The sequence below is a fragment of the Haliaeetus leucocephalus genome, unplaced genomic scaffold (genome assembly GCF_000737465.1).
Source record: "Haliaeetus leucocephalus isolate CR32 unplaced genomic scaffold, Haliaeetus_leucocephalus-4.0 Scaffold933, whole genome shotgun sequence".
Lineage (NCBI taxonomy): Eukaryota > Metazoa > Chordata > Aves > Accipitriformes > Accipitridae > Haliaeetus > Haliaeetus leucocephalus.
Genome location: NW_010973369.1, coordinates 141,324 through 160,114, shown reverse-complemented (window position 1 = coordinate 160,114; position 18,791 = coordinate 141,324). Strand labels below are relative to the sequence as shown.

The window sequence follows — 18,791 nt, the reverse complement described above, 5'->3', positions numbered from 1 at the left end:
TTTTAATCCCCTCCCCCCCCCCCCCCCCCTTTCTGAAGGAAGATTTGAAGACAATTTATCTAGTATTGCCTTCTCTACCCAAATCCACCAAGAATACCACTTTGAGGGGGGAATGTCTCTTACATCCCAGTTCTCTTACTTCTCAGTCCTCCTCAGTCTTTACAGCCCCATCAGAAACCTTCTGTGTCAGGGGAGGACAAAGACAGTAAGTCTCCTGTCCTAGGTAGAAAACACCCTCTTTATGGCAAAGAGCTACTCTCATAGCTTCCAGAACAGCACTTTCTCTGTTGTCAGCACCAGGAGTTGAATATAATTTGAAACTGACTGGTAAAAAAGAATCCCAAATAGCACAAACTGGTTTGTACCCACACTGCCTATACCAGGACATGTTTACCTGTTTTGAATATACTGGGCCAGCTTTCTAACTGTTTTAAAATCCTTGGGGTTTTTGTTCGTTTGTTTGTTTGTTTGTAGTTACGTTCTGGTTGTTCCACAGCTGGGTCAAGTACAAAACTCTGTCTGTAGACCATGCTGTATTTAAATACTTTTAAAAAAATAAAACCACCAGCGTAGCTTCTTTTCAAGACTGATGGAATGAAAGTTATATCTACATTTTCCATGTTTTTATGAGTATTTTTCTTTTCTTTACCATCTGTTCTACCAAATTAGGGAATGATATGCTAATATAGGCAAATATGAGTTTTCATTTTGGGATTGGTAATTCTTTTGTATTGAATTGCTTATTGAATTACAACCTACACTTGTGAAGGACATGGGAAATTTTTTCACCAGAACACTCTTATTCCATTGAATGTCAGGCTGCTGAGCCAGCTGAAGCAGTCACAACTTCCCCCTCTCTCTGGTTGCCCACTGTTGCCTCCACATCACTCAGTCAGTTTTGGTCTCTCAATTCCAGAAAAATATTTTATTTTTCCTTTGAATTTCTACAGGAGATTGTTCTCATAGTGCCATCTGTGCTATGTCAGATAAAGCACAGCTTGCAACATTAACCAGGTCTGTAACACAAGTGACAGACGTAGTTTGCACAACTGCCTTTCAGGGACAATAAGGCAAACTACCTATCTTTCATGATGATTGGTAACATAATGCGGTTCTTTGTCCTTCTGCAGTCATTTGATCTCATGGCGATCAGTTTGTTAATATGGCTGTAGTACGATTTCTGTTAAGACTGCATATCACTCATTCTTCTTTCTCCAGTGAAGCTGTTTAAAGACACTCTTGAGAGTTTTCATGAAGTCCTTAACATGCATCATATTCATTGCTACATTTACAACAATAATAGTTTATGAGGAAAATGAAACCTATATTTCTTTTTAACATGTATTTTCTTCCTTTCTAGATAGAAAAGCTGCTTTCCACATCTCATTTGGTGCAAATAAATGGAAGAGCAGTATTGCCACTTCTTTGGGGTTTTCAGAAGATTGCAAAGCTTTTCTTGAGCAGAGCATGTTGTGGAGGTGAATGGAGGAGTACAGACAAATCACATGTTCTTCTGTTTGATGGTTCAGACCTACCAGGTCTGAAGATGCAAGAACCAAGGCATAGCTTAGAGTAGCCCTAAAGCTTCTTTAAGTTGTGCTTGGAAAACAATTGTCTCTACATGGCTATTGGAGTGGAATGGATAATTTTAGTGTATTTAAAGTATGTTTAGTTCACAGTCTTTTTTGTAATTAGCCTAGGCATGCTATTGTCACAACAAATTATCTGACTTCTTCAGTATCATTCTTACTTTAATAAAATTTCAAAATATAACCTTCATATGTCTTTTTAATCATGTCTGAGTAAACTGCAGTATGTAGATGTATTAGCATGGTACAGTTCATAAAGTATAAAACTAATATGACAAAGATCAGAGATTCACAGTTGCTTTTCTATTACTAATCAGATATGCAATATTATTTGTACTTCTGTTGTCTTAGAAGCTCTGTCCTGGATTTACACTCCACTGGGCTAGCCACTTGTCAGAGTCTACCTACACTCATTACAGCTATATATACAGCTGTCATGATCAGGGATGAATACTGATAGTAATATCACAACATTGCCATAATAGTATCCCTGTGACCTATTACTGTAAACTGACGGCATTTAAATGAGTGTTTTTGTTGACCTACAGCAATTGGATACCCTATTATGCAATGAGTTACTTAGCCAATTAAAGAAAAGGGTTTGATACGGATTTTCATAATTAAAGTGACACTGTACAAGAAGGCATGTGCTAGCAATTTCACAAAGAAAAACCTTTCTCAAGATGTCTGTTACCTGATTTAACAGCCATTTTTCCAGCTGAAGTTGAAAATCGAAGTATGAGTGATGGAGTATATGACTAGAAGGAAGATCATAGATAAATCTGTTTATCTGTGACTACAGTGTTCTCTGTGTTGTTGCAATAAAACCTTGTGTTTCTTATCTCTGCAGGAAAGATAGTATATTTTAAACAATTCGAGAGTGCTTAACCAAAGACCTGGTTTTGATGTGTGATTATGTTGCAATTTATCTTAAGTTAGCTCAGTTAGGAGTATAGCAGCTAACAGGAGGTTTATTCTGAACACAAATTTAGATTACTTTTAATTAAGAAAATTCAACTAAAAAGTATGTTTCAAGTTGTGTGTATTCTGTCTGGTGTTGTGTGTGGGGAGTATAGAGCTATTAAACTGAATGTAAGATGAGCAGTGTATTCACCTGGTTTGACATGATGGTGGGCGATGCTTTTATGTTGTTATAGGTGTGCCCTCAATTATAACTTTCTCTAGTGATAACATTGTTTTGGTAAGGAAAATACATCAGCAACTTTAAAGCTAAATTACCTGTGGTTTTTTATGTTTTAAAATAGCAGGTCAAACTATTTCACTCAATGAACCAACTTGCAAAACTACCCCCAGTTTTTACAGGGTCATCCTTTCTCTGGTGCTTATTGGTGGACTTTTGGATGCCTCCTGAGAAATGGGGAGGAGAAAGCTCAGGCAGGTCTCTGACCAGATCTCTTTATTTTGTACAGATGGTGCAAATGAGCAAAAATTGTTGGATTTCTCTTGGGACCTTTCCCTGCAAATACAAAGCAAGGGTAGTCAGTCCCTTCTTCACCCTACTGTCTTACCCAGGTGGCTGGTATACAGTGAATACAAGTTTTACTTGTTACTTGGTATTGGTCTTTGGGGAGGGGGTTGAAGAGGAAATTAAAGGAGCTTTATCTGATTGCCTGACCTTGTTTCTGTATGAGTAGCAATGTATCAAGCTAGGCTATTAGTTCTCCCTTCTGAATCTTGCTCCAAGAGGATGGGTATTAAGAGTGCTGTTCAGACAAGAACTGTGGAGAACATGAAGGTCAGAGATCTTGCTGCATGTTCAAGAACTAACAGAAACAATTTGAGAGGTACAGGCTTCTTTCGAGAGTCCTGCAGATCAGCTGAGTGGACAGTTTCCAAATGGCAGCCAAACAGCAGTGGGTGACAGTACACAAAGAGCCAAAACAGCTCCAAGCTAAGGGCAGTGGGAGGAGATAAGTACACTGTCAGGCAGTGTTTTCATACCTTGATGTTTTCTTTTCAGAGCAAATCCTAGCCCACCCTTTGAAAAGAAAACTAACTCTGTTCTTTCATGCTATGAAACTCCCATTTACAAAAAAAAAAAAAAAAAAAAAGGATCCTCTTGCTTAACAACGTTATTGATGTAAACTGACCCCTCGAGAGAAATAGGATGATGAATCCAGAGCTGGGTTTTCAAGCACTCTGTGCTTACAAAATGGTCTTAGACTTTTTTCTCCTGTCTCCTCTTCCCAGGAAATGCATGCTGTCCACTTGCTCTCTGAGAATGACTTAGCTGCTTTCAGACTCGGGACCCTCATAGAATAGAGCAGGGTGGAGAAGGCAGCTGACATGGGCATGCTGGAAGGAAGAGAACTATGGATGTGTCTGGGAGGAGGCTAGAACAATAAGGTGAGGGGATGAAACAGTGGTGAGAAATCTTTGTCCAGAGCAGGGAGCAGGAGGGGGAGCTATTTCGGCTAGTGCCATTCTACTGCCTTTCAGCAAAGGCTTTGAGGTGAGAAGCAACTGCAGCATTGAGAATCAGAGTATTTGTTGAGAACGAAGAGGAGCTTCTTGTCCTACTTTCTGTGAAAGTCGCTTCATTTCCTAGAAATTCTCTTTACCTCCCCTTCATCTGCTCCAGCCATCACCTCCCAGCAAATCGCTTCAAACTCCAGTTTGAGTGGCCTCCTAGCGATGTATCCTCCCTTAGGAGGATAGCTTTTCCACTCCATCTGTGGCTGTGCTAGAACTGGGAAGGTTCATTTCTTAGCGAGTCCCTTATCTCTAGATGCAAGGAAGCAGAGGTCCCCAGCCAAAATTTTCCATGCTCTGTGGCATCCTTGCACACCGCTGTCAGTCAAAATGGTGTTTTAAAACTGGACAGTAGCAGCTGTTTTCCACAGTTGTCTGTATTTCCAGGGATAGGTATTGCATCAGGATAACTAGGAGAAGGGGTGTTTCTGTTCAATAGTAGAAGAGCTGGTCGGCCTGACCACCATGGTTGTTGACATACTTCCTCAAGTATGAGCCTTCATCTTTCTGGACTTGCTGATCGTCTCAGATCTCGTCCTAGCTGTCTTACTAGTGATCAAGGAACCAACAAAGACAGGTGATCTGCTGGACCTGATACTTAAAAAGGAAGAACTGGTGGGTAGCGTAAAGATGAGTAGCATCCTTGGCTGCAGTAACCATGAGATGGTAGAGTTCAGGATATGTGTCAGAGGGGATGATACTGAGGTCAGTACTGTTTAAAGCTTCACGAACAACCTCAGTGATGCAGCAGAGTGCACCCTCAGCAAGTTCAATGATACAAAATTTGGAGGAGTGGTTGATATACTAAATAGTGATGCTGTTATTCAGAGAGAGCTCAAGAGGCTGGAGAAATGGGCTGACAGGAATTTAATGAAGTTGAGCAAAGAGAAATGCAAAGCCCTGCACCTGGGCTTTGTTGGTGGCCGACAGACTGGAAAGCAGCTTTGCAGAGAAGGACCTGGGTGTCCTGGTTGACACCAAGTTGAACATGAGTCAGCAGTGTGCCCTTGCAGCACAGGCAGCCAACAGCATCCAGGCCTGCATTAGGAAGACCATTGCCAGCTAGTCAAGGGAGATGATCCGTCCTTCCTTTCTACTCAGCACATCTGGAGTGCTATGTACAGGGCTTCCTAATACAAGAAACTTGAAATTCAAAACCTGACTGGACACAATCCTGGACAACCTGCTTTACTTGACCTGTCTTGAGCTGGGGAGTTGGACTAGACAATCTCCAGAGGTGCCTTCCAACTTCAGCCATTCTGTGAGTCTGTGTGATTCTGTTTTCCAGCTGTAAAGTGGGCTGGCATTTGTTTTGGGCAGAAACAAGTGATTGAAGGCTATTTAAAACTAATGTAAATTAAGATAGTGTCTGATCTTATGCTTCTGATAATGGTTTAGCACATAGGGGCAAATAACTTACATAGATTTATGTGTAGACTTACATAGAGACAAGTTCTAGACATGGTATCAGTACAAAGACTCTCTGGATACTTCAGCAAGGAGGAAAATGCCACCAAACTGGTGATAGAAAAAGTCTCCAAGTATTTAGCACAGGCACAGCCCATGAGTCAGTGGTAGAAGTCACTCAGTACAGAGCTGACTTTCATGAGACTCTTCTTACAGACTTTGATGTGTGAGTATTTGTGGTAGCAATGAAAATTATGCTTTTATGAGCATTTAAGTGATATAGGAGAGTAAGTCTACTTGATTTCCAACATGATTTTGAGTCTTTGAATCCCTTTTGAAAACTGGGTGCTTCTTCTAAGCTTGAGTGTTTTTGAAAATCCACGAAGAGTGATCAGTCCTCCAAACTTTACCATGAAACTACTTAATGCATTTTATACTATGCTGCTGGACATTTTATTGACTTGTTCTGCACACACCAGATTTTTCAGCAACAGTTGAGAAAAAATTATTAAGTCCCCATTTGGATTTTGCAAATACAGAAATTCTGGAATTTTAAATACATATATGGCTAAATTTTAGCCCACATATGTTTTTGGACAATTGTATTTGAACATTTATTTGAAATGCACTTGTATATTTTACCATGTCTTCCCTATTCAGGTGCTTACACCCTCCAGCTCAAATGTTTAGACAATTTAACCGTTTTGGTGTGGTGTGTATGACTATTTGAGCACTGTTTGTTACTGACTTCAGGTATCTTGAGATGCTGGCAAAGCACCCTGCTGTGAAGACTTGAACCTATGTTGTCACGTTTTTATGGGTAACAGTGAAGTAATAAGTATTTTAAAAGTGGAGATAGTTCTTCATGAATCACTGTTGCAACCCCTGTCCCAAGGAGAGCTTGGCCATGGTGTACGGAATTTTGTTACCTCTAAGATAGGTGCGGTTTGGAGATGTGGGGAACAGAGATGCACTGTTTGGAGAAGCTGCAAAGCAGCCACTGAGCTGCCACTGCCAACTGCTTTCTCCTGTGTCTGATTGGAGTGCTCTTCGTTTGTGCCTTGCCAAAACCAGCAAAGCAGCCCGATTCAGGCAGAATTGAGGGCTCAGGCATTTTAATGGCATGGAGAGACTTACATCTGTCCTTGTTGGCTGTGTCTTCATCCCTCACACAGCACTGTCATATCACCTCCCATGTCAAGGTGCCCTCACGGAGTAGGACATCCAGGGACCACACTAGATCAAGGAGATGAGGGTCCTAGATCCATGAGACTGAAGAGGAGAGTATGCCTGTAACATAGAGTTGAAGGTACCCCTACTTCACACTCCTACCAGCTTCTGGACCAGACAGGGCTCCTCAGCACTTTCTCTTCCTGTCAGGAGCATGTCCCTTCTTTCCTCCTTTCTCCTTCTCCCTCCCGTCATTGGGATCCAACCCAACCTTTCCCTGTGTGGCTCTGCCTCCTGCAGGATGGTGCTACCTGTACTCACCTCCTCCCACAGACATGGCAGTGCCAGGAGTCCAGCAAAGTAAAAGCATGTTGAGGAGCCTGTGCTAGAGGAGATGGGGTTGTCCCAGGTACTACATATGCTACGGTGGGTGTTAGCCCTGCTCTTCTCTGTTCTTCCTCCTGCTTTGCCAGATGCCTTACAGATCTCCTGTAGGATTTAGTGGTTCAGGTCAGATCAGAGCACGGCACTGGAGGACCCAGAAGGGGGACAAAGCTCCCTTCTCACCATGTACCCTTGTTGATGAGCAGACTGGCAGTGCTCTCATCTCTCCTGGCAGCACTCATATGAAGAGGCAATGGTATCAGAGCAGCCTATTTCGTGGGCCATTTTCTGTAAACTCTCTACAAAAGATTCTACAGTTGGTATCCTTTCACTCCAGGCAGCTGCCTGTTTTACCTGGTCTGAGGGTGCTCATGGTCATGGGTGGTCATGGGCTAGGAGCTTCCTGCCCATTCTGTGACAATGACGTAAAAGCTGCACAGACTTTCAGGACTAAAACCATCTCTGGGAGCTGACCCTGGCACTGTGACCTGCTGTGCAATAGGATAGCGAAGCATTTTCTTCTTGCTTTATGTGTAAGTGGGGCTTGGGATTGTGTCAGGCTGTGGCTGTGTACTAATTTGGCTGTGCCTTCCTTCCACAGGGAATGATCTCTTTCTGGTTGCAGTCCATGAGCTGGGACATGCGCTGGGTCTGGAACACTCCAATGATCCCAGTGCTATCATGGCTCCTTTCTACCAGTACATGGAAACACACAACTTCAAACTGCCCCAGGATGACCTCCAAGGAATTCAGAAAATCTATGGTGAGCAACACTACCAACTCATCTATTTACACTGAGCCCAAGTCTATTGAGTATTTTACAGCCACAGACAGGTAGCCCCCAAAATGCTTTCAGCTGGTGGGCTGGATTTCCTGCCATAGCTGAATGAGGAACCGTTTAAAGCCCTCAATCCACAGCCAAATATCAGATGACTGTCCCAGTGGTGATATCTTTGCACAAGTCAGGATAACCAAATCTTTGTCGTCTTGCTGCTGCTCCGTCCCTCACTGTGTACCCAATATCAAGGAGTACTAAAAACAGGCAATTGCTGGACCCAAGATTTGTCTATTAGGAACAGCCAGTGCAAATAGAGAGGAAGAATGTGAAGAACATGGAACAGCAAGGAAAGGTAAAAAGTATTTATGCACTCATTTTTTTCCTTCATATATAGAAGGTAGGGGAAAAAAGGCTTGGATCTGCTTAGGGAACACTTTTAATCTCCAGCTGAACATTGTTGTACAATGTGCCACAAAGATATGGGCTCAAGGAAAAGAGAAAAGGAGGCAGAGGGATTATGGGAGAAAACAAAGGGGCTGGAGATGATGTGGTACCATGTGACAGGATCATGGACACCAGACTTTCAGAGAATTTTTGGCTGAAGGAGACTCTGGGAGCAGAGGGAAATGTAAGTTTTAGGAGCCCCAGTCAAGGGGAGGCTGAGCTAGAAGATGCTAATGGATACAGTCTGAGGCAGCCCATGGAAACAGGTTTAGTCAAACATCCCTGATTTCATTCTTTGAGGAAAGTACAAGTTTGACAGAGAGGTTACTAAATAAATGTAGCATAGAGCAACTATGCTATGTAGCTGTGCAACATTTGCAGCTTCTTGATATCTGGAGTCAAATATTAGCTCCTAGTACCAGTAGGTCAGATATATGAATTAGACCTGAAAAAAAAACCTTACAAGATGGTTGTCAGTGGGAAAGCCAGTGTTTCTAAGGGATTGCTGCTGGGATCAGTGGCAGACCTGACACTAGTCAATGTCTGCATCAGTGATCTGCCAGTGAATTTTAAATTACTGCTAACAGAATTTATTTCAAGACCTATAAGACTCTAAAGCAGTATAGCAAGACTTTAGAGGTCTAAACTGTATGTCAATTGTTTGAGTCTGATTATATTTTTTTTGTGACTGGAATGAGATTAATTTGTTCAAGTGTAGATGCCTAAAGAAGAGAAATCTCTTTCTGGGCTAGTTTCCCAGACTCCTGTCTGGGCAATGGGAAAAAGTGTGGATTTGTAGAGTGCAGTTCATCCTCAGTGTAAGGCAGATATTCAAGTAAGGTCCAACATTTAAAATAAGATGGCTTGAAGTACACCCAGGGAGAACTGGCTCTTCCCATTAGTGCAGCTGAAGATTTCTCTTTATTGTTCATTACCAGGATGAAGCTGTATGGTAATTGTCCTATGGTATCATTTAATTATGCATACTTTAACATAGTATATATTCAAATACTCATCATAACAGAGACTCTGGATGGTTTTGAAGTAAAGTGCTGGGGTAGTAGTTATTAAACTTTCATTAATTAATAAACCTAAGTTTTCATTTTTGAAAGCTACTAAAATGTCATTACACTGTTTCTATTTTGAAATGTTGATTTAGTTCCCATGAACTTTGACTAATCAGAAAGGAAAAAAAAATAATTTATTGCTGACAGTGAAAAATTACTGGTTTCTCTGTTTTCAGATACCTTTTTGGAAAGGGAGCAGATAAGGAATTGACAGCCATGCTTCTTCACATTGTGGTTCAAGCCAGTATCAGCTGTGGCTGAGTTGAGGACCAGCACTCCCCTAGCACAGCTTGGGCAGGGACCCTGAGCTGAAATGGGGCTCCTGGGCCCATGGGTGGGGGTGGAGGTACCAGGTGATGCTGGTCAGGGCCATTAAGACCTATTAGTGTCCTCAGAGCCTTGACAATTTGTGAGAGCACTGTATGGCGTCTTGTGCACAGCTATGATGGAGCAGAGAGCTCAGTACTGTACTGCCTATGGCTTGGCAGCAGCATCACTACACTTCCACTTATTTTTCACTTACGTAATGACATTAAACTTTAGCCACATAGTATGTTAAGGGTTCTCTGTATGCAATATAATATGCTTAAAATTTTAACTCAGCTTAAAAAAAGCAATATGAATGAATTACTACCTGGTGCAGGTAGTAATTAGGAATTAGTTTGCTGACTGTCGTGCAATCATGCAAGGCTCTTCTCTGAGGCCTTTGAACTGGAGTGGGTTGGGGATGGTATTGGTGTTTGTAGAGATAACTAGTCCTGCAGGGAGAAGAAGGAGCAGCTTCTGCAGTAGGAGCTTTGATTCCCCAGGTAGAGATTTCTGCCCTTAGCACAGAGTTGCAGTCCAAAAACTAAAGTTTAGTTTAAAACTAGGTTTTACTCTTATGGCTCATAAAGAGGAGATGGAAAATGCAGGCTGTGTTTCTCCCTGGAACTGGAGATATGAGAACAGATCCTTTCATCAGAGCTTCTTACAGCTGAGAAGGGACTGCTGAAGTATCCTTCTTGTAGCTTTAGCAGGAACATTCAACTAACGTGTTTTATTTCCACAGTGCCAATCTGCTTTGTTGTGCCTTGGGAATGCCAAAAGCCCATCTACCAGAGCACCTGTCCAAAAATCAAAACCTCCTGCTTTCTTGCTGCTTTGGCATTCTCCACAGTGCAGCAGCATGTGCTCAATACATATTATTTAGGAACCTACAATGCAAAATAAGGCACAGACACTGCCTTGCCTCTAGCATCCTTTTTTAAAAATAAATTCAATTAAAACTTCCAATTTTTCATTCCACTGAAGTTGCTAGAACAAAGAACAGAGGCTCTACTAAAGCTTAAGTCCATTTTATCTCCTTCTTTTGAGAATGATGTGTTTCAAATGTATTTTTATGTTGTATCTGTGTTTATCCATTAGAAAAGAAATATGTCTAATATTTTAAATCTGTCATATAATGATTTGTTGATTTATTAAGGTATTTTCTGCTGGATTTATTTCAGAACTCACCTGAAGAGACAGTAGGTGTTGTGAGCTCTTGTTTGTGCTTCATGCTGGTTAGTATAAGGTCAATGTTTAAAATTGTATTCCCACTTAGGAGCTAATGATGAAAAGGCCAGCAGCTCGCCATGTGTGACAGAGTAGACTATAAGACAAGTCAGCAGTATTTCCATCTTCTGATAGGTGCTTCTTGTAGCATGTTCCTTGACAAAATGAGGGAAATATCATGACTGTTCTTTACATGTCTTTTTCAGAAGGATATCTCCCACTGTAATTCTGTGCCCATGTCACAAGTGGCATGCACAAGAAGGAATTAAACTGTAAATAGTACTATTATGCAGGTCCCTTGGATCTCCTGTTAAGTTGACTGCCTCTTTTAATTTTGCTGGTGTTGAAGTCAGGGCTGCATGCAGCTACCGTGCAGATGGAGAGAGGAGACGTACTCAGCCATGGCCTTGTCACACAGCCTGAACTGATCATCCTTCAGCACTGGTTCTGTTCTTCATGTCCTGCTCTAAGTATCCCTTTGCACTAGGCTGTGAAGCAGCCTCTCATGTTAGAAGTGACTCTTCTGACACTATGCCTGGGGAGCAGAGGGGTTGACGTGATGTGCAGGAAAAACTCATGTCCACACAGATGCTTGGAACTGGTAAACCAGACCATTACCTTCAGGTCCCTTTCAAAGCCTGAGGTCACAAAGGAAAGGTCTCATAATCACTCAAAGATAGACCAAATCATTAAGCCTGGAGACAACCTCAAGGATCTGGGTCATCCCAGATTTCACTGAGGACGTGTCAACCTCACACATCTTTTCTGCAGCTCAAGAGAAGAACTCCCAGTTAGTGTACATGTTGCATCCCATGAGGGCTGAGGTCCCAGGGTGGTCATCAAACCACACCAATCTCTGGCAAAAGAACTAGACAACACCAGCTCTGACATCCAGGAACAGGGGATCAGCAGGGCACAGTGTCCATGAGCAAATAGCACCTTCTGCCAGCCTCATTACTGCTGTGCAGCAAGCATGGCTTTCATAACCTCCCTCACCTTTTCCCAGTGGCAGCCCATAGAGCAATCCCAGATGCTTGTAACCTACATGTATGTGTGAGATGACTTGTGATGAAACAGCGGAAAAACCTGATGCAAAATGCTGCACATGGTGACACTGCATTGTAAGTGGGACCATCAGACCAAGCTTCGCTGTCATGCAGGACCTGGAAACCTTAGGTATAGGACTGTTCTCTGATAATGTCCTCTTGAGCGTGGGAAGAGAACAGAGTAACATCCAAGACCTTATCTGCAGAAGCTGCATGATCTGGGACTTTTGGATCCATGCCCCATGGTGCTGTGCTCATAGGAGGGCAGGGGAAGGAAATGCACGGCAATAAGAGAGCTGGAGGGATGTGCCCTGCTGCCACATCTCTGTCACGTTGCAGAGATACCATACTCTCTCTCTATGCCATGTCCCTTCATTTGCACCTTTCCTCCTGTTCAGAGACTCAGTTGGCCCCAACAGGAAATACCAGACTCCACCTCTGGTGCATCCACCGAGTCTCACCTGCCGTATGCTCTCCATTCCCATTCCTCTGAAAAACAGGCAGGGAGCAACCACCTGGTTCCTGGTGCTCTTCTTGGGGTCCACCTGACACCTGGAGGACTCTGCCACGACACAGGGGCTCATCCATGCCCACATCAGCCCTGGAGCTGCACACATTGGGTGTGAAAGGAGAGAGCTGATCACACTGATCAGCTGCCTCCTGACAAAGGGCGAGCTGGGGGGGAGCCCACGTCTCTTGGGAGGTTTCTCAGCTGATGGAGAAACCACTGCTTTATGTTACAGCTGGGCATGAAATAGTTCTCTCCTCCTACAGTTCTTTCTGAGTATAAAAAAATGTTCTGTTTTGCAGTGGAGCAGATGTCAGACTTAAAGTTTTTTCAGAGGGGAACTAGGCTGCAAGCATGACAGCTGGAGCATTTTGCAGAGCCCCAAACTCTCATCATTTGCCTGCCTAAGCCTGGGAACTTTGGACCCAGTTTTCTTGCACCTAAAGCAGAGAACCCAACCGCAAGGTGACTCTCCTCATTACAGATCCCAGGAGAGCATTCCCTTTGGCTGAGAGCGAGGATTTTGGCCATGGATGCTTGTCTTCCAGGTGAATGCTTTGTCACCTGGGTGGCAGTTGGTCATTCAGAGGAGAACGTCTATGCGAGAAGGGCTCAAGAAACCCTTCCTGCCACCCAGTGATGATCATGACAGCCTTGACTGCCCAACTGTTGGGTATGCTGTGGGTGCTGGAGCTTGTTCTGCAGACTGTAGCGCACTGTGGCAAGAATACCCAAACTAACTGAAATGGCTAATTCACTTCACTGCTGATGTCTAACCCCAGAAGTGCAAAGTGCTCTGTGGACAGGTTTCCCAAGCGAGCAAGGGAGATGAGTCCTTCCTGAGCTCTGAGCTGTTGTGGATGGACCATCTCTCATCCCTGAGGTAGCTTGTTGGCAGCTAGCTCATTTAATATGAACAGGGATCTCTCTCCACTGCCCTGGAGTCTGCAGAGCAGCCAGGTGGGTTTTTCACTCTCCCTGGCTCATTTGGATCATACATTTTGATTTGAAACTGAGAAGCCTTTCCTGTGTACCTGGACAGCTGGTACAGTCCTGCAGAAACATGCAGGCAGCTCAGCTTTTTACAACCAAAAATCTCCTGTACGTTATTCAAAAGTGTAACTGCCTGCCTGTAGTCTGGATGATAGTTTTATTCTTGGAGTGAATATTAAGAAGATAAAGACAGGCCTTTGTTTGCAGGTGGATCGTTATCTCCCCTGATCTGAAACAAAGGGCATCTTCTGCACTGGCAGGCTTGGAGAACCACCTGGCTCGTGCAAAGCTGGCTGTGATGGATGCTGAGCCATGCAAGATGGTGAGCCTCCAGGCAGGTGTTGTGCAGTTGAGGGAACACTCTGTCAATAGCCAGGAGGACAGTACAATTATATTTTGTCCTCAACTATCGACACAGTGGCTCCTAAATGCCTCCTCTCTCTGTGTTATCTTCACAGGTCACCTTGGTATTCAGATGGTCTGCGACAGAGGAAGCATGAAGGGAGGAGGCTAAGTGCCAGTGGCGGGAAGTCACACTCTGAAGGTGATCTGCTGTGACCCAAAAGCTTTCTGACATTCTTTGCCTTGGTTGTGATAGAGAGGAAGAAAATCTTCTTCTCCACACAGTATCTGTAAAGTCCCAGCAAGGTGCTTCCCTCCAGAACGTAGAGTTTCCAGCTCCAGGAGGTTTCTTACCTGCTTCCTTGTGTGGAAGTGGGTGCAGGTTCAGCCCCAGGGGTGGGTTGGCTCCAGTGCTGGGATCACATGCAATAACTAGGTGACTGAGTTCAGACCCAACTGCAGACCCATGCAATAGACTCTCTCACTTAATTTTTCTCTCAATGAGATTTGCTCTGACTGATTCTCTGAAGTTGCTTGGAAACGTAGTGATAGATGCTGTGCTTTGCGTGCAATACTGCCTGGTTAGTTATTATCACTGGTGGGTGTAATCAGTTCCTGTAAGAAATACCAAGGTGCCAGCATCTGTTAAGTAAGTCTTTGTTCACACAGTCATCTCTGCTTCTGATAAACCTGTTATATCATGCCTTTAGCCATCTATTTTGGAGGCAGGTTACTGAGATGAGATTCTGGAAATACTAATGACAGGCAAACTATATAGGTTCTATTCTTTCTGCTTTCATGCCAGGTTGTGCTCTGAAGTGGCTTACGTCTTACAAGATAGCATCTTTCTTCAGCAATGGACAGGCTGTGCTTCTGCTTTCCATCCCCCTAACTGTAGACCAAGTTCTGCCTGCCTAGCACTTGGACCCAAGGATTTTCATGTTGTATGTGTGCTCCTCTGCTCTTTGCATGTGCATAACTGTAGCATCACCTTCCACCTTTAGCTGTAAGTCCACCCTCACTCACTGACAAAGCAAAGGCAGCAATTAAAAATAAAAATGCAATCTGCATAACCACAAGAGGAGACAAGACTTCAATCAGGATAAATTATAAGGGCCAGAATGCATAAAAAGAAGAAGAGAAGAGAAAGATGGCAAGGAAAAATCCATGCCTGCCAGGGAAAGACAGTAAGAGGAATATTTTAAGTGAAATGACAAAGTCTGCATCCAAGCAAGTTGCAGTACCACCTGCAAAATGTGTGGGAAGCCTTGCCAGTGCTGGGTACCTCCTTCAGAGCAATATGCCAGCACTAGTTTGGCCATTGCAAGCAGTGAGTATGTATGGTGGCCCAGCTTCCGTTATTGGTCCTGACTTGTGATCTCTTTCCACCGCTCTAGCAAATGTTTCAGTTAATACAAATCTCTGATGCACCTGAATCATTGCTGATTTGCACTATCCTGACTGCAGTGCGTGCAACTGCTTCTGCCTTGCAAATGTACTGCATTCTGTTTCAGTGGCATCTTACGGCTAATTAAAATCTTTACATTGGTCTCCTGGGCTGCGGGTGCTATTTTAACTTTCCTCTTGTCTACAGAAGACTGTGACAGACTTTGGGCGCTTAAGTTGAATGTGAGAGAGTTGAACATGACTGCTGTCCTGCAGCAGGGGCAAGGCAGGCTGTAACCTGGTATACAAGTGGTCCTCACTCATGAAGAGAGAGTGAATCTTTAATAACTGCAGTCATGCATGAGATGTTAGATTTCTAGCATACAACCACAATACTGTAGTCCTTATTCTGCATCTTACAATCAGATTCTCTGTGTCTTTGTGACCCATCAGGCATATTCATCATAATTTTCTTTAGATATTACTCCAGTCTCACCCTTTTCTTCCTTTAAAAGAGGGGGGAAAAATTAATGTCATGTCCTCATATTATTGCTCATGGTTATCTCTATAAAGCTCTAGTCTTGCTCTCTTCTCCTCTCAAAGTGTGGAGGTTTTGGCTTATTATTTCTGGAAATCCAGAAGTGCTGTTGATTTGAGTATCTCTATCTGTCTGCTGTGTCTGAGAAGCAGAATCGCCTTGACTTGGCAATCACTCTCTTTCATGCTCTGTGTCTTTCCAGCGAGCAGTTTGAATACATAACACACAGTGATTTCTTGATTCCGTCCCAGACAATTCCCTCTGACAGCAGGTGTGCCTCTCTGCGTTGCAGATTGCTACATGTCTCACCCTGTTTAAAGGCAACAGTGCTCCTTGGAGTCCTGCTTGCAATCATGTTGTGAATTTGCTTTTACCTCCCTCTCACAACACGTGGATCTATCTTGCGCTGGAACTGGTGGTGGTCTTCTGCAAACTACCAAATAACTGTCTGATGAAATTGCTCCAGTGTATCAATTAAACTGACCATCAAAGACACTTTTCTGATCCATATTAGCCTCTTGCAAAAAGGGGAGGGAACGAACAACTACTCCTCCCTTGTGCTTCTGTAGCAACATGCTATAGTCTCATTTAGAAAGATGATACTTGTATCAGTCTGTTGGCAGGGGGACCCTATCATGCAGGACATGCATCAGAGTTTTTTCAACGTTATTAACAAAATAACATGGCACTCAAAGCCATGTGGATGGCAGCACAAGAGTAAAAGGATCACGGTGCTGTTTACTGAGAGACCTGCAGTGTGCAGTCACTGCTTATTGTTGCCTTGCTTATGTCCCAGTCAAGACTTACCTTCCCTTAATGCAAGCATTACCTGTCTTCACCAAGCATGTAAATTGCCGGTTTCCAAACTGAATTTATTCAGGTACTATAATTGGCACCAAGTGTCATTTTTGGCAGCTGAAACAGGTTACCAGTTTCTCCTCCTTTAATTTGCCAAAGCAGAACACTGTGCTCCTGCATCCCATCTGAACAAACCAGAACCCTGGCTTTCTTGTGTAAGATCTATCTGGGACCTCTTTCCCCATTCCCATCCCTTCCTCTGCAGCATATCACACTGTACCAACTCAATCTTACCTCCATGAGCTTTCCAGCCTGAACCAGAAGTGCCAGCTAGCATGCCACTTGTCAGAGGCGATGCCTTTGCACAGCCCTTGTGCTTCACACCACAATGAGCTGCCCATGGCTGTATTGGCAAACAACATCTATGGCTGCTAGCAAGAATAATAGTAGCACATCTGTAGCTATACCAGTATTTAGGGATGGTGTTAAGTAAATAGAATGCTGAGGACTTGACACCCACTCTGTGTGCATTTCAGGGAAGAAGGTGGTTGATGCAGCTTAGCTCTAGGTGTGCCCTGTGATGCCTGTTTGCAGCTGCAGTATCCTAGATGCGCTGCAGAAGTGCATCTTCAGGTTTAGCTTTGTCCAAAAAGAATGTCTATCATTTCATGAACTTCAGTGTGAATCAAAGCACAGAAACTGCGAATGATGGAGCATCTCTTCAAAAGCACACTCCTGAGCTGAACTGAAACACTACTGTAGATGCACCCGTATTGCCTGGCTAAGAATGGGGTCCAACCCTGGTTGCTCCTATGACAGGCAATGTCTGGAGACCTTTGCTGCATACCATGTGGGGATAATTCACAGATCACTAGCAGGAGCAGAATCACAGTTTGGGAATTTTATTTAAAAGAAATTTATGGTAATACTGGGCACTGAACAGCTAAGAATGGAGGGGGATGAGAAATACACAGCATCAGTATAATATTTTTATCCATTTCATGTAGACAGCTTTCCAAGAATAATTATCAACAGAGAATTCTCATCTAAAAGATTTCTGTGAGCAATATTTGATGTCTTTCTTTTAATAAATTTCTGGAATAAAAGTAAATAAAAATAGTTGCTAATAAAAATTGCATATGGCACAAAATAACACATTATGAGGACAAGTCACCCTGAAGAAATATAATGATCCATTTGAAAAATCTTTAGAAAAGAGCTGTAAGAATAAGTAAGTCTCAAGATCTTAAAACCAAAACACATTGCAGCAACAGACAGAAGGAACTGGTCTATTTAGCTCATTAAGGAGACTTTTAAAAGCATCCTCATCAAGATCTGTAAATGATTAAATGTTGAGACACTAGAGATAAGAAAAAAATACTGAATCTAAAGCTGCACAAACTAACAAACTCAGACAATAGACAAGACAGACTTTAGCAGTGACAGGGCTTAATCATTGGAACAATTTGTTGTGCTTTATAGAGGATCTTCTATGGCTTGAAATCTGAAAAATGTGCTGTATCTATCTGCACCAGGAACACTAGGCTTATTGCAGGATTCGCAGGTAGAGGCTTCTGGCCTGGTACTGCAGGAAGTTGGACTATATTATCTAAGTGGTACTTCCTGAACATAATATCCATGAAACCTGCACACAAGATTCTTACCGTTACAACCTTAATAACAATTAAATATGATGGCTTTCTCTGATGACTTCTTTGACTCTAGCTGTGATGATTGTCACTAACCCAATCACCCTTCCAGGATGTGCTAAGCACTCATTCATTATAGGAGCCCTTTGAAAAATGTAACGTTTAAGAGCTAAGTTGACATGGGCACCTAACCATCATTTTAGGCAGCATAGTTCAAAACGTTTACCTGCAAAAGTCCTCTTCTAATCCCACAGGTGTGTAGCCTCCATGGGTATCTAAATCATTACTCATAAATTCCTTCTCTGGGTATGGGCAAGGGAATCCCCCACAACAGGGTAACTCTCTCTCAGCCTGTGAGGATGTGCCTTGTCAGTGCAAGTGTTCAATAATACCAGGTGGTGTGAAGCACATCAGCAGTGCTGTTGAACCCCTAAAACAGTGAGACTGATATAGCAACCATGAAAGTCAGCCCCGATTCTGTCTACTGGTGGAGGTTTGTCCTGCAATCTCTCTACAGAGCCCCTTCAGAAAGAGATTGAAACCATAATCCATGCAAATAAATGATCAAATCCCATTTGATTACATCAGATATAAAACTTGCCAAAATCTGTTGCTTCTAGTAGCCTTCTGCTTATTGTCATATTAACTTGTGGCCTTCTCTGG

General features: G+C 43.0%; 1 protein-coding gene across 1 annotated transcript in view; it reads left to right on the top strand.

The window, feature by feature from the left end:
- The window catches only part of MMP24 (matrix metallopeptidase 24 (membrane-inserted)), a 45,464-nt gene that overhangs the window by 19,074 nt on the left and 7,599 nt on the right, over positions 1-18,791 (top strand). The window contains exon 4 of the mRNA XM_010584038.1: positions 7,645-7,806. Within this exon, the coding sequence (XP_010582340.1) occupies positions 7,645-7,806 (162 nt within the window). The remainder of the gene's footprint in view (positions 1-7,644; positions 7,807-18,791) is intronic.